General features: G+C 36.8%; 1 protein-coding gene across 7 annotated transcripts in view; it reads right to left on the minus strand.

Moving 5' to 3' along the window:
• The window catches only part of PLCE1 (phospholipase C epsilon 1), a 148,425-nt gene that overhangs the window by 40,451 nt on the left and 85,529 nt on the right, over positions 1–22,445 (minus strand). For all 7 annotated transcript variants that reach the window (XM_048947171.1, XM_048947170.1, XM_048947167.1 and 4 more), the window contains 2 exons: positions 15,048–15,364; positions 1,374–1,519 (listed from right to left, as the gene is read on the minus strand). In XM_048947171.1, the coding sequence (XP_048803128.1) occupies positions 1,374–1,519; positions 15,048–15,364 (463 nt within the window). The remainder of the gene's footprint in view (positions 1–1,373; positions 1,520–15,047; positions 15,365–22,445) is intronic.

The following is a 22,445-nucleotide window of genomic DNA, read 5'->3' on the forward strand; positions in this document are numbered from 1 at the left end:
AGATGGTTTACTACAAATTCATTCATCAGTAGATAACCCATATAGTTAGCAAATGAAAAGAAACAACAATGAAACAAACAATTTGAAATATTTTACATTGATTTATTCCCTTTACACTCTAACTCTGTCATGGAAATAAATCAAGGCTGTCTTCCAGCTCTCAAGCACCAGTGCCACTCTGCAGACCAAGCTTTGAATTCAAACAGAAATGACCCCTGGTGAGAAGGACAGCTGGCATTGCTGAGCCCCCTCACCCTTCTGAGCTGCACATCTGAGCAAAGGCATGGCCTTTCTATGCCCCCTGCCTTCAGACACACCAAAAGGGTTGTAGAACTGCTAGCAGCTCAACATCCTCATCCCCACTTTCCGTCCCTGTCTTGAGTGCACTGCTAATTGGGCACCAGCCTTGCCTTTACTTGTTGCCTTCCCTTCTGCTGTGCAGATGCATTACAGATAAAATTAAGGCCTTAATTTGTTTGCATTTTCCCTTACAACTTTCATCGCTAGGGGACTTATATGGATGCATTCTGCTGAAAAAAACTCCCTTTGTCCACAAGCATTTAATATGTATTTTATATATCAAAAATGTAAATAATTAGCTCAGTAAGAATCCTCACTAAACCACAAAGAGCAACAAAACAACACATGAAAGCTTTGCTACACCAACACAAAATACAGGTAGGGTCAGGGCTAACTGATGGGAAATCTGATCTTAACTCTTCCTTGTCCAGTCTAATTTGCTGCTCTCTGAAGTGCAAATCTGTGTCAAGGTAGCACCTCACCACCGCACCTGTCATTCTGCAGAAAAGACTGCAACCCCACACTCTGTTTTCCTTCTGGATACACTGCAGGACTGGCTAGATAGGATAATTACAGCACAAGATTCCAGCATTAGCCAGTATAAATAAACTTGAAGGGTTTAACAAGACAGTTTTAGCTGTTCGTTGTTTGTGTGTGTATTTTGTTGGTTTTCTTTTACAGTTTCAGTCTGACTCTATTAGAAAACTACCATGATTATATTTCACTTGTCTTCTGGATACTCCAAACCCCAAGTTACATTTTAGATTTTAGACAAAGCATAGCTAATTTGCCATCTTTCTTTACATTTTAAAAACTGCTCAAAAATGTATGCTTTCTAATGTAGAAAATGAAAATGAAGAAAAATGAAAATGAAGAAAAATGAAAATGACAATGAAGAAAATGGTTTTTAGCATGTTCAATTTTTTCAAAAAAGGATTCTTAGCAAGTAAGAGGGCAAGATGATGTGATTTAGCCACAGATTTCTGTTTATGCCTTTGTCCAAAGACATCTGCTTGACGGAAGCTGCAGTGTCATCTATCACTGAGAAGTCATTTACAAAGAGTTGCCCATACCTTAGTCCTGCCAAAAATTCCATTACAGCATTGTAGTTGCCCATATTCCAGCAGCATTTTGCCACATGTACTAAATATGAGAAGACTTCTCGTTTCTCCTCCATTGAACCTGCAGTCAGGATCAGCCAGGTAACCCACGAGCTCACCTTGTGAAATAAGACATACAGTACAGTCAGTGAAAGCAATGTCACTTGGAGCATCTGTGCATTTTCTCGTTTTCCTTCTGCAAGGAGGGTATCAGTGAAAATGCTATGCTGTGGCCCAATCCCATGCATTACATCCATTGCAAACACACACACAGATATGCTCACATTCCAGCAGTTAAATCTTAACTACCATAATACTTAAATACTACATAATACTTAAATAAACAACTGTTGCATGGCAGTGTAAGGTATTACGGATATGCATCCAGGCCACAGAAGAAAACGGGCAGCTTAAGTTAGTGACAATTTCTAATGCTGTCAGAGAGATCTGCAGTGCAAATCCTCATTAGCACAGCTTACAAATCTCAGTCTCACGCTGAGATAGGTATAGGAGATATATAGGTATAGAATAGGTATAGGTATAGCATAGGTATAGGAGATAGGCAAGGTATCCCCTTGTTCTTACAGCAAGGACAGTGAATTTTGATAAACTGTCATTATTGTTTTCATGCATTGGCAAGATTATAATGCAGTAAAATTATAAAAAAACACCCTTTCCAAGTGTGACCACAATACCAGTCTCTGCTCAGTGATTATTTCATGCCAGAATCAGCAATTAATTTGGTACAAAATTCTATTTGTATTAAAAAAACGTCAAGCCTTCCTTTTACCAGTGAGCATTTTCCTTCTAGCTTATGTTCCCATAATAGCTATAAAAGGTAGCTATATTTCAGGTGGAAATCAAATTCAAATGAACTGCCCCTTTTCACAGTATAATTCCCCAGGGCTTCATTTTTGTCATTATGTAAACACTTAGAAAGCAATAAACATGATTTGTTCACCGACACTGAGTTTCATTCTTTAGTCTCAAAGGATTCAGAGTGTTTACAGGCAACACTGGTGTGAGGAGCAGCTTATAACAACCAGAAAATTTTAGTCTTCATGAGGCATAGATCATTTTATTTTAAAAATCAAGCAAAAGAAATAAAAAGAAAACTCTTCAGTACAAATTAAAAAAAACCCTAAAAATATAAAGCTATAAAGTTATATAGTGGTCTCAGCCTCTAACTCCTGAGGGAGAACAGCCAAAGAATATGAGAAATGAGAAAGTTGCTTGTTCATCTTCCTGACACCCTAACCAACAGAGAACAACAAATGAGAAGAGTGCAAATAAGAAAACAAGCCACAGCTCCAATACATGCAAAGCGCAGAGGCAGAAAAAGGAATCAAAATTTTAAGACTGAATTCCTGAAGAAATGAGGTTATAAAGTCATTCTGTCTCTCCTCCCTTGAGGACATCCTCAGGAGTGTGCAGCACAGGGTTGTAATGGGATGAAAGGATCAGGGAACAACGGAGTCGTCCTGCAAGTTTTCTGTGTGACCCAACCCTCACCAAACAACGTGGTTATGGAAGGTAAGAGCTAGAAGAAACTTGCTCCTTGCTTAGCAATAATCAAAAGAAAAATGGTTAGCTTCAGTTTCCATATGTTTTTAGAACTCGCATACAATAGCAAAGGCTTAGGAGCAGATACCCAGTAGATAGCTTTCAGAACAGGCAGAACAAGCAGGAGAGATCCACGCTGTAAATGCAGATATACTGACAGACCTTTCCCAACTGCAGCCTTTATACAGGCTGCCACTGCAGAGGCCGCAACACTAACAAACAACACAGCTGCGCACTCAAATTTCACTGATATTATATCTGAAGCGCTCAGCTGGTGATTCCTAAACTGTAAAACGAAATCAGCTAAGAAGTGTATTCCTGAAGAGCATAAAGGTATAGAAGAAATACAGAAAATGAACTTTATGAACTTTATGAACTTTATGACATGGGGCTCGGATGAGGGCATGCACAGAATGAAATGCAATTAAGTAAATACAGAAAAATACATAAATCAGAAATTATGAAACAAAACAGTTAAATATGTGATTCAAGGTTGGCATAGACTTGTGTGTGTATGCTGGAATAAAATTACATATTGGTTTTGGATATTATTCTTATTTTCCAGAAATGGCTCTGTTAGAGAATACAAATGCTAAACATGCAAAAACACACAAAAAGATTAATAACATTTGTTTGGTATGAAATACCAAATGTGGTAATGACAGATTGATTAATACGTGCTTAAATATTTTAAAGAATAATATAATTTTAAGCAGATCTGTTTTTATCTAAGGTAGTCAACACATGCAATAGTCAGGAGAGAACAGTATCAAGGGTGATAAAGAATGTCTAAAAATGCATTTGAACGTAGACTCCCTAACAAGAAATCTTGAAACCAGGACAGTTACTTGCTGAAAATGTATTTAATACAGAGTTTAGGACTGCTATAAACAGTTATGACGAACTTTTACAAACACTGTAAAAGCAAACACAAATGATGAAGGTTAGCACAAACAAGCCTTTGTGGCAAAATAAGGGTGCAAAAGGCAGTAAGTAGTCTCCCTTGAAGTTTATGTTCACTGCTTCTGCAGGACAAGAATAGATTCACAGGAAGAGCAGAAAACAGAAAGTATTTCACTAAAGAAGATGGAAAAATAAAGTGTCTGAATGTCTACACAACAAAACAGGATGGGCAAAGGAAGATATAAAGACCTGGGCAGAAACAAGTTGCAGAACAAAGCACCTAAAGATAGAATCCACTGCTGCCAAACAGAGAACATACCTGCTTCAAAAACTTCACTATGTACGTATTTGCTGGAGATTAGAAAAAGAGTGACGAGCAGACTGTGAGGCGTCAGTCAGACACAGATAACAGAAACTTTCATTCATGCTCTTTTACATATTGACAGCCTTAGGAGTATAGCAGAGCTGTCCCTCTCCATATGCTACAGGCTGCTTCTCTTTTCCATATGGCTCTTATATCATATTTAGTAAACAGTCAGGTGCACGCAGTGATTTTTCTGCTGATTCTGAATGGCTGCAACTCTTCATAAAGTTTTCCTATGAACAACTCAGACTGTTACTTGATTAATCTGGATACACCATATAGCTCCTAGAAACGGGGATTATGGGAATAGTATTCCAAAATTAATTTCTTGAAAGGTTTCATCACTTTGAGATTAGAACAGAGACTGCTAAAAGGCAATAGCACTGTCACAGAGGAGGCAGCAGAGGGAAGGAGCTGTGAACAAAGGCCATCTCATTTCATTCACTGAGGTTTTTGCTGAGCACCGTGCACCCCCTTTTTTTTTTTTTTTCAGTGAGAATTGCTGGACAACAGAGACAAATCATTGAGGGGCTTTAGGGGGCATCTTCCCCAAATTAAATCTGGTCCAGGAGCCCAATTAGGAAGCAAACTTTTAATTAATTTGCAGAACAGTCGTTCATCCTTTCAAACAGTCGGAGGAGACTTTTGTCATAAAAATGTTGCGGTTGCAAGATGTGGATGAATCATTAGCTTTGAAGGAGTACAGAACTGAAGCTGACCTACAGCTGCCTGAGGTCTCTTCCCAGCTGTGAACTCCCTGAAGATTTTGTTCTGCCCAGGCAGATTGAACTGATGGATCAAAAAACGTTATCCTGAACATCATTATCTATTTTAAATAAGTGCATACTGAAATAATTTGGGTGTGGCATTAATTTTCAACTGCTATTCGTAGTGGGCATAGCTAAAATGAACCGTGCACAACCAACACTGAAATGGAGGAAAACTGAAAGGACAGCAACGTTTAGGAAATATCATGTACAACAAATTACAGGAAACCTAAGTATATTTAAGTATACATACATTGAAGAACACTAAAATATACAGAGATTTAACAGTACTCAGTAAACATACTTTGGAATGTATTGATTTGCTGATAATTACATGAGCAGTCCAGAGTCCATGCTCACAAGTACACCTCCACAGGAACCACTGATAACCACCGTACAGCTGCCCACAGCTCCCAACAATGCATATAATACATTTCTGCTGCCTGGGATGCATAATGCTTCCTCTGCACAGATGGTATTCAAGAACTAATGAGCTCTTAAAAATCTTCATTCAAATGAGAGTTCAAAAGCACGATTCCTCAGATACTGTCCAGATCCGTGAGCCAGAGGCGCCTCACAGAACAGGAGAGCATATGGAAACCACGTGGAAGCTGCCATGAAAATCTTCCTTTTCCACTAAACGTGTGTATGTGTTTTCCTCCAAGGAGGAAAGCACTAGCAGCCCACAGCCTTGTTAGCAGGCTGTGCCTGCTGCACGAGGGCTCTACAGCTCAGCAATGCCCAAACAAAGCAGCCCTGGGACCTGAGGCAGTATGCACTGTCTGTTCAGTAGCAGCTTCGCAAGAAGGATCAAAGATCAAAGCACACTGCAAGTACTCCTCAGAATTAGCAGTAACAGCTTCTGGAGACCGAGTTTTTGTATTCAATATCCAATTAACGTTAGATCACAACATACTTCTTAAAGACAATTTCCTGAATTTATTTTTTTCACATTCTACTTACATACTTCTGTTTCTGTAACTCACTGTAACTCCCTTTAGAACACAAATAATCACAACAAATCTATAATTAGACGAGTCTAAAAAGTATGAGAAAATGTATCCTGGCTTCATTTATATAATCCAATTTATATAATGTATAATACATCACAGATTGAAACAACATCCACTCAGGTTGATAATAACACCCATCTTCTCATTCAGGTGGATATCAATCAGTGCTTTTCAGGGTTACTGCACACCAATATTTAGGTGTAAAAAAAGAAATCGTATCCAATAGATACCTAGTGCAAATTTAAATATTTTCTAGTCATCTGTTACAGACAAGCACTCAAACATCACGCTATGTTTCAGTTTGTAATAAAACCCCAGTTGGAAATTTTCGGAGGTACAAATCTGAGTCTGAGCACAAACAGGATCTACATCATCCAGACAGTGCAAACTGAAGGTGATCAATCATCTCAGGCACAATAATACATAATGACAAATACAGTTCTAGTTTTGTTGTGTGTTTTTTTTTTTTTTTAATTGCTTTTTTTTTTATCAGCTCTTGCTATTTTAAATACAATAAACTCTACTGAATAGACTCTTTTTGGGTTTTTGGACTTATCCTACTATGACCAAATTTTCAAATAATTTTGAGTAAAAAATTAATAATGCATTTTGGAAAAGCATACTAATAATTAATGTTAATCTTCAAATATACCATGACTATTTTAAAGCCCATGTCTGATTTGTTCAGTGCTTTGGGCTACTTGGAAATTTTCACAATAGTAACAATAACAGAACTTCATTGAGGACAGAGAAACCTCTGTTATTCAGGACACCACATTCAAAGAAGGGTCCAGAAATTTCTGTTCTTATTTTCAGAATTCTCTTTTCCCTTGTATTTTTTCTAAGAAGGCAACAAAATTGTCAGGGAAGTTCCTGAAGCTCAGTTGTGAGAATTAATATGCAGAATTTATTTTTTAACCTTACAGTATTTTAATATTTAAAAATAAAACACATCCTCCCAAAGCCTTTAAACAGGGGAAATATATTACACACATTCAAAAAATAGCATAACCCAGTTTATTTGATAATCCAATCACTGATCTATCACTGACTTAAAATCATGTCTATACACAGGCCAAAATCTTCCATTTTGACAGTGGCAGGATATGGCTTATCATTGATGTTCAGTTGCCTTTACAAACACAATAAGAAGGACTTGGTGATCAGACACAGAAGAGACATATATGATGGACTCAATATTTGTTGGCAAGTCATCTTAATGCCCTGTGAACCACCATTTGCTCTAGGAGAACCCTGCTTCATGCAGCACAGAGGATGGAATAGTCCTTACTGCATGTTGAATTAATATCTGTATCCCAAAATCTGAAGTGGATTTACTTCACTTTTCTTCTTTTAGTCTTTTAATACTGAATATCAACATAACTCATTTGTACATGAGTGTATATATATATATATATATATATATATATATATATACACACCCACATATAAATATACAAAAGTCTGTACTGCTATTCATACACCTGCTAGAGAATCTATTACATAAATTTTGGAATGGGAACTAATTTATTTCTTATCTTTCTTTTGATTAACTTTTATATAAATATAAATGAGGGAGGGAAGAGTGAACTCTTAACAATCTCCACCTACGAAGACCAGCACTCTCATTTCTCATGCTTTACACTCGTTTCCCAACTCATACTTTTACCATGGCTTCTGCAGCAATTCCCATGGTACATGGGAACACTGCATGGAAGAAACAATGTCTTTTACATTTTAGCAACTTCTTAATACTCCAAAAATGGAGCTTTCAGAGGCACAACTAGCAAGTAGAGCTGCCTGCCTGAGGTTTAATCCATGCCACCACTACCAAGACAAAAAGATTACAGTGCAGACCTTCTCTAACACCAAAGATATGAAAATTAACCATGACCTCCTTTGTAACTTATTCAACTACTCTGGAGCAAGAAAGGTAGTAATTTTAATATTAACAGAATGAGGATATTCATCAGAAATTTGTTTCTTTGAAGTCCTTGAGTACAAAGCAAGAAGTTGATTTTACAGCTATCCACAGGAAAAGCATTGTGATCAGTTATTTCATTTAACCAAAATATTCCATTTTTAGTGATTTTGAGAAATTTGGAAACTTAAGTAAAATCTGAAGAACATGAAAAAAAACATATAATAAATAAATGCATAAAATCCTGCTAAACATCTGATGAAGAGTTATGGCAAGAGGGAAAAGCATACCTTATCTTGTTTAAAAGCATAACTCTCACTATATGATTGTAAAGTGATTTCTCTCTGTTTAAAAGAAAAAATCCTCCACCTTTCACAACACCACAAGGTTATTCCATGAAGTAAAACTCTTTCTAGGGAAAGTAATTTTTAAAAATCTATGGAGAAGCTTCATGCTTGTGAGGCTTTTAAAATCACAATTGCTATGCAGTTAGCACTGATCAACTGGCAGCCACGAGTTCCATCAGTTCCTTTGTCTGAGTCTACTCACACATCCATGAGTGTATACTGATGAACATAAGGATCACAGCATAGAACACAGCACTGTTTTATTTTAAACGGGTTTTGGTAAAGGTTCTTTATTAAATTTTTGGGCTTCAGTATAATATGCAACATAATTCTCTGATGCACTTATAAAATCTGAGTACTTAATATCGCATATCCTACAAACACATGGTTCACTTTAGATGCTGGAGTGAAATTATGTAACTTTACAAAGAACATTTACCATTTTAAATCTGATTGAACAGTACTCCAAACAAGGACTGGAAACAGTTTGATATTTGTACAAACATAATCTTTTTAAAAGCATTATGCAAACCCATTTAGGAATTGCAAAGCAATGCTGAACTAAGAGACACAGCATAATATTTATTTGCATTCCATAATTTCAGTAAAATGATATGTCTCTGCTTTCCTAGTAAGGGTTTAAAATCGTCTTTTATATGACAATAAAGAAAACTTACAAATTTAACCCCTTAAAAATGGGACTATCATTATCACTCATTTTGTCTAACAGCCAGATGTTTTATTACCTTGACTCAACACAGGAGTGTCTTAGTAAGTCTGAGACCACCTCAGTATCAGTGTTGCACTGGAGTCATTGATATGTTTTTTTACCTTTTTAGTTATGCTTTTTGGCAACATAATCTTCCCCAAAAATACTTCATGTATTGAGTGAGCTGCATCTCAGCACAGAATATTAAATGCTTCGTTCTAATTTTCTAATGCTTTCTATTACATGAAGCTGAGGCCAAAAAAGTTCAAAATAACATGCAAGCATACATGCTTACAGCGTGTAAATTGAAGTTGTATTTCTCTGGTTGCTTTGCTGGAGGGAGGCTAAAGAGTGGCTGGGAGTAAAAACCATGAATGTGCACCAGACCAGGAGGGCAAGGATATAAAATAAAACAACCAACGGGTGCCCAGGAGGAGTGTGGGATATGTTCAAGGTAAATCCCGAGTAAGGATCTAAGGACCACTAGGCACATGGGATGAAAAATACACAGCAGTGCACAGGAATCCGAAGAACTAAATGCAGAAGGAAAAGACAGGCAACAAGACAGAAAATAAAGTATCTTGTTACAATTATCTGGGTCTTAAAACCCATTTAGCTGCCATTCTCCTCATCTCTCTCTAGCTACCAGCACTCTGCTAACTGCAGAATGTCCTTAATAGTTTCATCCCACAGCTTTTATATATCCATGGAAATTAAACTTCTGGTAGTCATTTAAAAAAATCTGAAAATTGATAAGCAGTACTTAACTGAAGAGGTGTCTCCTTTGAGCTCATGTTATAACATCTTTAAAAACCTTTAATCCTTGAAAGCTCTCTTACATATCTGAAGATGAGCAACTGATGCACTCAGATCCACATTCTTCTCTCCCACAGAACTTTTCAGCCATCTCCATGCTCTTTAGGGCACCCTCCCCCCCCTCCTCTCCTTGCAGTCTGGCATATCCTCTTCAGTTGTCTCTAATTCTTTTATAAATATGCCTCGGTCTACTGAAATGGCACACTTTGTAACACAATAGATGGGTAACAGAGAGCATGGTTCTCTACTGGAGTAAAAAAGTATATTACTATTATTGTTATGTGTACAGTATTGGAGAGTCTAACAGCCTCAACATACAGCAGCTTTGTAAAGCTACCCATTACTGCTAATTTTAGTGCCCAATTTTCCTACCAAACATTAAGTAAAAAACAAAGTCACTTTCCATATTTCCAGTTTCTCTTTTAAGTGCATTTTGAAATTATGGATTTTTTATGTTTGCTACGCTGTACAGAAAGACTACAATAGCTGAGATTACAACGATTAAAATCTCTCACCCCAGAAAACCAGAATGACCACTGGAAGCACAACAAAAGCTGAAGAACCTATCTCAAGTGCAGAAGAATATCAGTTAAACGTTTTCCTAATAGGTTTTAACTTGTCTTTGGGCTTTGTGTATTTGTTAAGTCTAATCTGAACTTCAGAATTAAGGAATGACTGAAGAAAGTCATCTTTTTAATCCTAGTGTTACAATAAAATATTTCCAATAAGCAAATATTTTGTTTTGTCTACATTTAGATATCCATGGATGTGTGCTGCCTTAGAATAGCTGTATATGTAGGTCAACACAACATAATTTTCTTTCTTCTCTTTTTTTTTTCCTAAATTGAACAAAATTCCTTGCCTGGTTTTCAATGTTTGATGCCACATTATTGCATTACCCCACCAAAGCAACTGATTGGATCTGTTCTGCACATGTGAATTAGCACCTTGTTAATTGCAGAACACATGGGTGCTTTTTTTTTTCCTAAGTAGAGGAACCTATTTGCTCTTCATTAACTGAAATATGTGCATGACAAACGTATTATGAACATGGCCTCATTTCCTTTGGATCCTCTCTCATCCTCATTAAACAGAGCATATTATTACATAGTCATCTAGATTCATTTTGCAGCGCAGCATGTAATGATAGTGATTCTGTAATACTTTTCATCTGCATCTCTTTTCCTTCTGTGGTTATCCTTTGTTTTTAACTTTTCCCTTTCCAAATATTGCGTAGTTCACCACATGTTGAAAAGTCCTCTAATTCTTTCATCATTTTTAATTTATCTTTTCCAACCATATCTTAAACAGTAGCGATCAGTCCTTCTATAGCAGCATCACAGAAGTCATTTATACTTCAGTGAGAATCTCTAAGATGACTTATCATCCACCGCTTCTAGGGAAGTCTGTACATACATGTATATAAACAATGGAAATTTTTAGCATCAGAAACAGATGTCATATTAACTTCAACACTTCTGAAGCTTCATCAGAGACAGTAAGTCCTGAAAACAAACTGCAACTTTAGCTGGTTATAAGATTTTTTTTTCTTGTGAATATTTTATTATCCTGTGAAATAACAAACTTGAGAGCTGGAATTAGCTCAAATTTTAAGAATATAGATAAAATATAATCAGAAAATATATCTGTCATTGAAAGTGATTGTATTTTGTGTTGATTTCACAGAGCACCCACAAGTGACCTTTCTCCCAACATATTTTTGAAACAAGTCACTGAGAGTTCAAGCTACTTGTCATGGCAGCCACCTCAATTAACACATATGAAAATAACTGTTACTTGGAAACCCAGGACAAGATAAAACAAGAGGAAATACATAATGTCTGAATGTCCTCCAGTAACTATGTCAAGACTAAGCCACCATGCTCTCTTAAGGGCAGTTTCTGTTTTCCAGCCTCAACAGTACAGTATTTGCCAGCCACAGTGTTTGTGCTACTATTCATGGAGTGTTTGACAGCAGCTTTAATCTGTGCTATCCATCTTCAGTGTCTCTACGCTACTTACTACTACAAGCTTTTTTCCTATCAGTCTTGATAGTGAAACACTAGTGGACAAGAGGTCTAACTGTCTAGCCTTTCTAGAGAAAAGAAGACCACACCTTTGGAAATTGTTTCTGATGGATCATCAGTACTAATATGATAGGTGAATCACTTTCAATACTTTAAGTCAAAACATCTTATACAGCAAATAAAGCAAAACAAAAGGTTTGTAACAGTCTTCCTCTAATGTTAGACAGTGTATCCACTCTTACACTACTACACTATTCCACAAATGAGAGTGGAATTGGAAAAATAACAGCAGTTCTTTAGTATGCATTTATCTTCAAGTGCCAATTTTACCTACTTGCAGAAGGCAACTGACTTCTGACTTTGTTCTGCAATTCTCATAGATCATTTCCATGCCAAACATTTAAGGCTGACCACCCACCATAAACACCTTCTCCTGCATCTTTTTCCCATTCCTTTTAGATACTATTGAGATCTAAATACTGCCATTTATGTCCAAAAAACTCCAAGAAATTTATTGAAATACCATCCAGATAAGAACCAGGAAGAATAAAAGCATACAGTAGTTGACAGCCTGACCTCTCATTGCTAACTAAAAGTTAAAGGATGTTAATCAGGGCATTATCCAAATGCCTTTGAACACTGGCAGCCAGGAGACACCAAGCAGCTCTCTAGAAAGCTTGTACCAGTGTTTGACTGGTACGTGGTAAAGAGACTTTTCCTAGTGTTGCATCTGAGCCTCCCCTGACACAGCTTTGTGCCATATCCTCATATTCTGTCACTGGCTACTGGAATTTAAGCAATAAACAATGCTGGTAAAATTGACCTTAGTAAGATACCAACCAAAACTCATTTTTTAAATGGTATTTCAATTATTTAGAATATTCATTACTTTTAATTATTGATTTGTTATATAATAGTGCTCTAGTGCTCAGTGAAAGCTTCCACAGAAATGTCAGTTTTGTTCTATTAAACAATAACAAAATTCATCCATATCACAAAACAGCAACTGAGTGTCATTCTAAAAGTGTTACAAGCACATTCCCATAATGCATATCAGGAATATGACTAAAAAGCATATTGCTACCTGAAAAATTCTCTGTAAGATATAATTGCTCATTGAAAAGAACAATGGCATTAGATGATTTTTTCCCATTGTGTGTCAGAAGCCTGTCATCTCAAAATTCATTCTGGCTCCCACATTATAAATACACTTCAGTATTTCTATAGGCAATGCCAAAATAATCAGCAGGCACTCACTGACTTTTGCCAACAAAAGCATGACTCTTTGCACAAGAATTTTCTTGCCATTTATAAACAAAGGCATTTTGGAAGTCCATGCCTGTGATTGGCTGTGGCAACTGATACACTCCACCATAAGACAAAACAGATAGAAAATACTGATTTATTAGAAACAGTAAATATTTTACAATAACTCTATTTAAACATATAACATCTATGTTTAAAGAGGTTATTCCAGTCTATTCTTAAAATAATTTAATGCGCTAAATATTACGTGTTTTATGCATCATATACTCAGGAATTCAATCAAATGCTGTGAAAAACCATCCTGCAAAATCAACAGATGAGTAATGCTAAGCCACAAAAATTGCAAACTCACAACCCTCTTACATTAAAAAATACTGAACATCTTACTAAGAGACAACTTTGAAGTTGAACTTCATTTTGATATGGAATAATCTCAGTCATTTCTGACAAAACTTCTTAACTTAAATGTATTTGATCTCCAATCTTGTTGACTGTTTCAGCGTCGGAACACACAAAGGTTAATCTCCCATGTGCAGCAAGCTGCAAAATGCCCCAACCAACTCTTCTGGCAGTGTGTCTCACCAAGCACATGGGAAATTGACAACTTCACTGTTCTTCTGCTGCCCTTACTATGATGATCATGGTAAGAGATATATCACAGCGAGGAGGGCCGAGCAGAAGCTGGATTTCTTCTCCAGCTATGCACCAGATATGGTATTTTCTAAATACAGCAATCATAGCTAATGTAAATAATTTTTAGGCTTTGTCTGAAGACCAAATATTACAGTTGCAATTTTTATTTATGTTCCTATAATGGAATTAGGTGACACAAGACAACATACTTACAATATTTTAGTTCCTGTATCTAGGGAACATGCAAGAAGCAGGAACACTTCAAAATGCTAAATATTCAGTTTGTGATCCTTTGATGTTCACCAAACATGAAGTTCTTACCTCCTCTGCTCTATCTACTTAAGTTTGTGCTCTCTTCTTGATACTGCACAATTTTAATCTCTTATTTAAGAAGAAGAATGCCCTGGATAAGAAGCTAAAAAAGTAGAAGTCAAAGCCATCTTCATTTTACTCCACTTCTATGAATTTAAAAAGTTAATATTGCATGTGGTTCACACAACAAAAAGAAGGAAATTACTCCATTTTTCTGCAACTGAAAACTCTGAGAACTGAGGTTTTATTCAGATTTTTCTCTGGGTTAGGTCAGGTTTGGGTTGTTTTCTGTGGTTTTTTTTTTTTTTTTTTGTGGTTTATGAGTTTGTTTTTGTTTTCTTAGGGTGCTGGGGTTGTTTTTATTTCCTTATTTCAAATTTCTATTGAGTTTTTCAAGAGATCACCTTACTAAAAATAAGGAAAAAGAAAGAAAAGTTCTAGAAAACAGTTCAGGATTTGATTCATGCAACTGTGTCATGCCAAAGAACAACACTTATATACTGTTCTTCAAAACACACATAGCAATACCATAAATAAGAAAACACTGCAGGTTGGTGTAGTTACATTATACAGAACACAGAAATTTGTAGTTTATAATACTTCTGTCCTGGCTCCTAAGATCGTGCTTAGTCTACAAAAACCCAAAACAAATAAATAAAACTGCTCCTGAGCAAAATAATAAACTGGCTGAAAAATAACCCCACTTTGTCAGAATAAAGAAATATATGCCTGCAATTGTTTTCTTCCCATTTCCTTTGCCACATGCAACACAAGTTTAGATTGCAGTTTTCGAGACTCACTGAGCAAATTGGTCACATAACTCCTCAGTGGAAATTAGTTGGCTAAACTCACTGTTAATTCACATGTTAAAAAACTGTCCTTACAGCTGAACTCTTCTCTGAGGGACAAAAAACAAAACAAAACAAACCAACACACAAAAGCAATGACTAACTCACATACCAGGTAACAAAACTTACAAAAAAGTAATTTAAAGGTTTTGTCTTACCTCATTAAATCTTGTCACAAGATCTTCTACAGCATTATGTTCACCATTTGGGGAAGAAAGAATAGTAGCAGATATGGAAGCTTTAATACAAGGAAGCTTGCTTTGACACTCAGCGTTACCCAAATCCCTGGTTAAGAAGCAGAGGTAGTCAATGGGTAAGACCTTCCGGTAGAGCTCCTGCTCCTGTTCAGTGAGAATGCTGGCAACCTCCTCTGGGAACTGAATGAGGTGCTGCAGATCAATGAGCTCCTTGCTGATACCAGCCACGTTGGAGGGAAGGACACTGGAGCCAGCCATAGATGTACACGCTTGACGTTCTGAAACAAAACAAATAAAAAATTTATTGGGTTTCTCCTTTAACTCTTGGATCGGGCTGTGTGAAAGTGAGACAACTTGTTCCTGTTGCTCTTTTAAACCATTCATTCATTTACTCAGCATTATAGTACTTTGAAATTACTTTATCTTTAAACGACCTAATACATTCCTTCCTTATACATGTCTAAAACTGCAGTGGGTAATGCGATCTTAAAAGACTGTCAAGCTACCTGCCAAAATGTGCTCGCTTCTTGACTTATCCAAACACCTGCTGCAACTACCTGCAAGTCATGCCAAAAGGATCATTTTGACTCTACTTCACCTCCATGTCAGAGTCTGTAGTACAGACTGAGGCAGTGGGAGTCTCTTGGCTCAAGAAATAATGTACAATGATATAGCAAAACCTTTGCAGTTAGTGCATTTCTTCATATTCCTCTTGCTGTAAGATACAACTCATCTGAACTCACTGCACTGTTAAAAAAAAGTCCAAAGTTACAAAATATTTTTCATTCTTCTGGAAAAATGCATATATTTGGGAGTATGCATGTTTTATCCATTATTACAGAAGATTCATGGTAGTTTTATAATGTCCTAACAGCAACATCCCCAGAAAAATAAAACTTTTCCTAAGATGGAAGAAGCCAGACTTTGTAAAACCATGTGGGAAGCCTGAAATATCAACACAATGATTCCAAAATAGTGAGTATGAGTCTTCTGACATGATAAGTTTAGAATGGGCACTCTGAACAATAATTTTTCAAAAATTACTTAAATATATAAACAGTCATATTAGTATATTTCTTCCCAGGAAGAAAGAGTTTATTTTCCAGTGTTGCTTATACCTTTAGAGGTTTTTTGCTCACATAATGGATTATACATTCCAGATCTACTTTGTAACTTGACTTTTTTCATATCAACGCATTCTCATTTCACACGGTGCACATCTTCCTTCTGTTCTCTAAATCAAAACGTTCGTACTGACTGATTACAATTCATTCCCTTGTAGAAAACAAAATATGCTACATGGTTTTTCCCTGGCTTTATTCTTTTTACAGAAAATGTGATCAAAAAAGACAGAAAAATGCCTTTTCTTCATATAGTTCACGAAAGGTTGGAAGATAAATTACACCAGACCTAAATAAAGTTGGTGGGCTAACAGAACCTGTTGGGAAATTTTCAAGTACTTAAACACTTTGGAAAGAGCCAAGGAGTAATCATTTCTGAGCATAGACTGGCAAGGAAAAAAGTAATGGACTTAATTTGCTGTAAGAAATATTCCAGTTAGACAGTACAGAACAGATGCAACTCCAAGGACAGTACAGATATGAAGAAATCTGTCACTGAAACTCCTGCAAGAAAGATCAGAGCAAAAGACAGTGAAGAACACCATGTTGACACGTTGATCCTGTTTTGGGCAGCGGTTGAATCGCTGTGAGTTTCTAGGTTTTCTTTCAGTGTTGGCTTTGGTTCTACATGGGGCTCCAGTTCTGCTCCAGTTTTGTTTTCCATTTCATTATATGCAGATCAGTTCTGCCTTCTTTAGTAAGAAAAAAGCTCTTGAAAGCTCATTTGGGCTGTTTTTAACTTTATATCAGAATTTAAGCATGTGTAAAAATAAAAACAATGCTCATTTGATATCATAGAAGTTGCACATTTGCATATATGAACTGAAATATCACTGTCATAAGCAGAAAAAAAGAAAGAAGAGGATAAGGAACTCAACAGAAAATCTCTTCTCATCCATTTGCCCCCAGAAGACTCCTTCCCAACTCACACACCTCCCAGGCAGGATGAGCATCCAGGCAGAGAAGCAGAGAAGTGCTGTTGTGTCCGCCTCTCCTGTGTCTCATGCTACAGCCAAGACGTACAGGCTGAGCCTGTGCTAACATTCTACTTCATATTAGCTACATACTTTTGAAGGGAATCTTGCAAATAGCCCCACTTGCAGTGCTGCATCTTGCAGTCTTAAGAGCACAGAAGCTGGATCCTTGTCAGATGAAACAACAGCCTGATCGGTGAACAATCTGCCCCCAGGGGGCATTTAAAGTATCCCCACCGCCAACAAGTCCTCACCATCAGTGGCACCAGGTTCTGGACAGGACTGAGCTCAGTTTGGGTAGAACTGGGCTTGGCTGCAGGAGATCAGAAAGCACACGAGACAAGATTTGTACAGCTAATCTAACGTCACAGAAATAGATGCTTTGCTGATTCAACATTATCTGGCAACTACAGTTACAGACACTTAATTATTATCTATCAATATTTTAGCAAAGAAAAGCATAACACCGTACGGACTACCAGTCAAGTAGCTACTCAGGGAGGAGGAAGAACATATGGTTGAAGATGAGCTATTCCCCAGTGCACTGCTTGCTGATGAGATTTTGGATGCTTGTAAGGAATCCTCAAAAATTTACCTTCTCCATTACAATACCAACAACAAAAACTTTCCAGATTCACACCTGCAACAGGGCTACACTGCATATTGTCCCAGAACTGCCATGCCTAGGCATAACCCTCCTCAGTGCTGCTTCTTACTGTTTCACACATCTAAGAACGAGGCCCTAAACAGTGAAAGGACCGGGTGCAAGAGGACTTATCCACAGTGCACTTCTAGACTCCCTGAAACTGCTGGAAATGTATCATCCAAATTTCATTTTACTCACTGCCCATTGACCAAGACCAGCAGAAAGCGAATGCATTTTCAATGCATTTTCAATGAAACTGAGGGACAGCACCATGCTCTGTTGCAACATCTTTGAAAGACAGCTTCATTTTAACAGGAAAAAAGCTCACAGAAGGAAAATCTTATCATGGAAGCTAAGATGACTGGTCACAGGCTAAATAAGATCAACCACCATTACTGCTGCACTTGGAGGGAAATACAAACTAAATAAACTCTTCCTGTTCCAAAAACTGAATTACAGACTAGTATTTTTAAGTCTTTGTTAAAATGAAAGAACTAGAAAAGCGTTCTGTCTTAAAAGCCCAAGAAATAAGCCACTGCAGCAGAGCGCTGCTGATATCCAAGGAGAGGAGCACAGCCAAGCAGAACTGTAAAGGCTCATACCTCATGGCTCAAGTGTGGATATAAATACTGAACAAGTGGAAATATAACTTATTCCTGGAATATTTCTACACCTATAAATATATCCATAATTCGCATCCTTGCACACAATGACTGTTGATATACGTCACCCCTCCAGAATCTGATCTTTCATCTTTCCCTCTTCTAGCCTCCTGCGTTCTGTCACAGAAAATCCAGGATCCCCACTCAGCTGCACCACGCTCCCACCCATGATTTACATCCTGCACAAAAGTCTCCTCCTATGCTCTCTTTCCATACTAATCTAGCCCTTTTTTTCTGGACTCTTTTTTTGTTTGTTTTTCCTGTCTATAACTTTCATAATTTTTCATGTCAGGAACTGATCTGCATTGCTCTGTTTGCTGGTTTCTGCTGTGAAACTTCCTATCACTCCCATCTACAAGTCCTCCAGCTTTCTGTTGTCTCTTTCAGGAAACAGATGCTATCTTTCTGTGCTTCATAGTCTTGGGATTAATTTGCAGAATGAAACTGCTTTCGGGCAAAAATCACAGACTTCCTGCTTAGAGTTAAGGCAGGGGATAATTCTCAATAAAATTAGCGAATCAGCTGCCTCTGCAGCAAGTTGCAATATTCTTTGTGTGGTGCCATGTCAACTTATAGCTAAAACTGCAGAAGAAAATGGGAAAGACCTTCACTATTCATTTGCAAGTTGTCTAACACTGGAGTTGACAGATTCGTTTATCCTTTTGATAAACAATCTAAGCAGATAATCTTTTAAAGAGGAAGCATTGCTTCTATTAATCAAAACAAGATAACCTCTGCCAAGCATTTAAAGAGGACTCACAGGTTGACTTCATTTCTGATATGCATGGGAACAAAACCCGTCATCTTCTCTAATAAAAGAATGAGAGAAAAATACAGAATGACTGCTCTGGAGAATTATTCAGCCTCAGCACATCAAAAAAATCTTGAAAAAATGCTATCTGAAGAAATCGTTCTTTTGCTTTTTTTCAGAAAAGAACTTTTACAAGGTTTTACGAAGGAGCTCTTGCATCAACAAATAAGCGCTCAACTTTTATTAGTATAAAACTTAGAATTTTCACAATTCTTTTCAATTTGCAATCTTTAATTTGTCTATGCTGAATAAACAAAGCCCAAGTATTTAAGTAAGTAAATCCCCTGTGCATGTGTGTTTGTGTGTACATGAAAGTTCCAAGATAGTCTTGAAAACCTGGATTTTTGCTGATCTTCTTTTTTTTATTAAACTGTATTATGCTTGTGTTTGATATATGAGCATGAGACTGATTTGTGATTTTTTGAAAATGAAAAACAAGGAGCTCACTTTAAAGAAAAATGAAAAGATACTTTCATCAATAAAAACATTAAAAATTCTGCTGGAGGGCCAGTGTTTATTACTGTAATCTTTCATATTTTTTCCACGTTTCTATGTTCTACTAAACAGTCCTTGTGCAACATGCATAACTTCCTAGCAACAAAAGCAAAACAATCTGCTTATTTACCATATTACTCGTAAAGCTAAAATTAAAAGGTGCTTATTTCTTAGATTTTATTCCATCATTCATACAAATTATTCGCTGATACACAACGTGTTATAAATGTTGAGCTGCTGCCATCAGTTTTCTCTAAGCAGAAATTCAGTACTGGCTTTCAGCGAATAAACGGAATTCATAGAAAGACAGAAGGAAAACAAATACCGCCCTGAATGTAACCACACAAATGTCAGAAGTGCTAATCCTGCCCAAAATTGCAGTTGCCAACCATTCAATTTGTACTTTGATAAAATCACGTCACTTTCCATGTGAATTCTGACCAAGTAAGGACAGTGGCACAGAATTGCTTTCATCCAAACTCAAACACATTAACTCTTAAACTGGTATGAGTAGGAATCTGCTATGCATCGTTACAGAGAGAATTCACCCAGAAAAAGCCACTTTCTTCTTGAGATAAGTACAGTTTAGCAAGAGTAAACTTGCCAATGAAATGAAAGCTGACTCTCAGAGAAGTCTGGTGATTTGACAAATGAGGTAATAGGATTTATTAGTTTTATTTCTAGGCTGCTTTTCCTTCTGTACTTATCTTGAGAAGAAAAATAAGAAGTATTCTCTATTAGGTATTCTCTATTACTCAAAATCAGTGGTTTGAAAATGATAAAAGCGAAAATTAGAAACATTAAACAAATGTTCTCTATCTAGAAGGCTTCTGGGAGAAGTTCCTGTGAAAACCACGTGTTCTAAAGCAGAAAACAGGTTTCAATAACCACAACAATAAAAGTAATTATCAAGGATATTATGACATCTTATTATTCAGTTGACAACAGACTGATAATAAACACTGAGTCCATGAAATTATACTGCTGTGACTGAAATTATACAAAATTCTTAGGGGATTATTTTTTTCAGCCAAATTAAAAGGTAATGCGTACTATAAGTATCTACATCAGTAAAAAAAAATATTCCCACTGTATCACTATCATGCAATAACTGGATTAATAAAAGTGTTTTTAGAAAACAGTGCTACAGACATCATCCCAACTGTTCCTTTGCAATGTGCATTACATTTACAATGAAAACATGAAGAAGAGACAAAGGTGAACAACTGTCAATATAGATAATACAGAAGAATTCTGTTCAAAAAGAGCAAAAATACAATAAAAGCTTTTCTAGAACAGAAAACACTTAGATATGGAGTGCATGGCAGTTTAATTGAACACAAGCTTTAGATACAGATCATTATAACTGTGTCCTATAGGCTTCATCCTATCCCAGTACTGCAAGAACCGAAACAGCGAGTTTATTCATTTCCTGTTCGTCTGCTGTATAATTAAAAACATTTCTCTGTCTTTTAATGAACATGAATTCACTGCCATTAATTTGGAATGCAAATAACTCACTCCAGTATTGAAGGCCTGATATTAAATTCAGTAGGAAGGTTGCCATAGAACATTATCAAGGGCAAATTCAATTTCACTGCAGAAATAACAGCAATCAGTGGATCCTATTTATTCTGCAAATTTACTTATCAGGTAATTTACTAGCCAGGTAATCAAAAAATCGAAGACCTACACTTTCTCTCTCAGTATCCCTAAACCAAGCAATGTGAGTTACCTCTTAAAACTGTGTGCACTATAAATTAATAGCAGGGAAACAGTGGAACCATAAGGCATTCATGCTAAATAAAACTGGAGCTTAGTATGACCTGAGCATCAGTGAGCAGAAGATAATATTCTGAGAAAAGGGAGATTCCCAGACAGTGATTTGAAGAAGATGAGATTAATTTACGCAGGGTCTGTAAGGAAAATAATCTGTTTTCAAAAAAGTAACATCACAGACACACTCTGGATGCACTTTTTCAGGTTTGAAACAGAAACAGCAAACTTCACAGCTCGTTCGTGAATAGATGCTCTGAGTTTAATTTGACTGTGGTAATAACAAGACAATTGCAGAAGGGGCTCTCCAGTGCTGCAGCCATGAGTTATCACAGCAGGCCAGATTAAAAGAACACTGGTTTCTACAGAACAGTGGGGAAAAGGTGGACATCACCTGGAGAAGTCAGAATTTTGCTGGAAATAGATCTCTAAGAAACTGTAATGCCTAAATAAATATGTAGGTCACTCCAAAAGTAATGCCTCCTATTTATTTCTATGGAAACTACAACAGACACAAAGAGCACAAAAACACTGTAGAGCAAATTCTCAGCTATTTTTCACTAGCAAATTCTCACACTATTTTTCAACACAGTCACCACCACTACCTATGCATCTTCACCAGCAATGAACCACAGCCTGCACACCTGCAGAGGTGACCCACTGTTGCCACAGTTGAAATGCACTACTCACTCTCACTGTGTGCTCACATCTACTGTTTGACCTCCATAAACATGCAACAAGCATTCATGAATGTCAGTGGGTGCCATTTTTCCACATGGAGGAATTCAATGACACATCTTTGCTTCATATACACTTCCATGACAGACACCATTATGTCAGACTGCCCCTCTGCTGCCATCTGTCACACACCAAC

The sequence above is a fragment of the Lagopus muta genome, chromosome 5 (genome assembly GCF_023343835.1).
Source record: "Lagopus muta isolate bLagMut1 chromosome 5, bLagMut1 primary, whole genome shotgun sequence".
NCBI lineage: Eukaryota > Metazoa > Chordata > Aves > Galliformes > Phasianidae > Lagopus > Lagopus muta.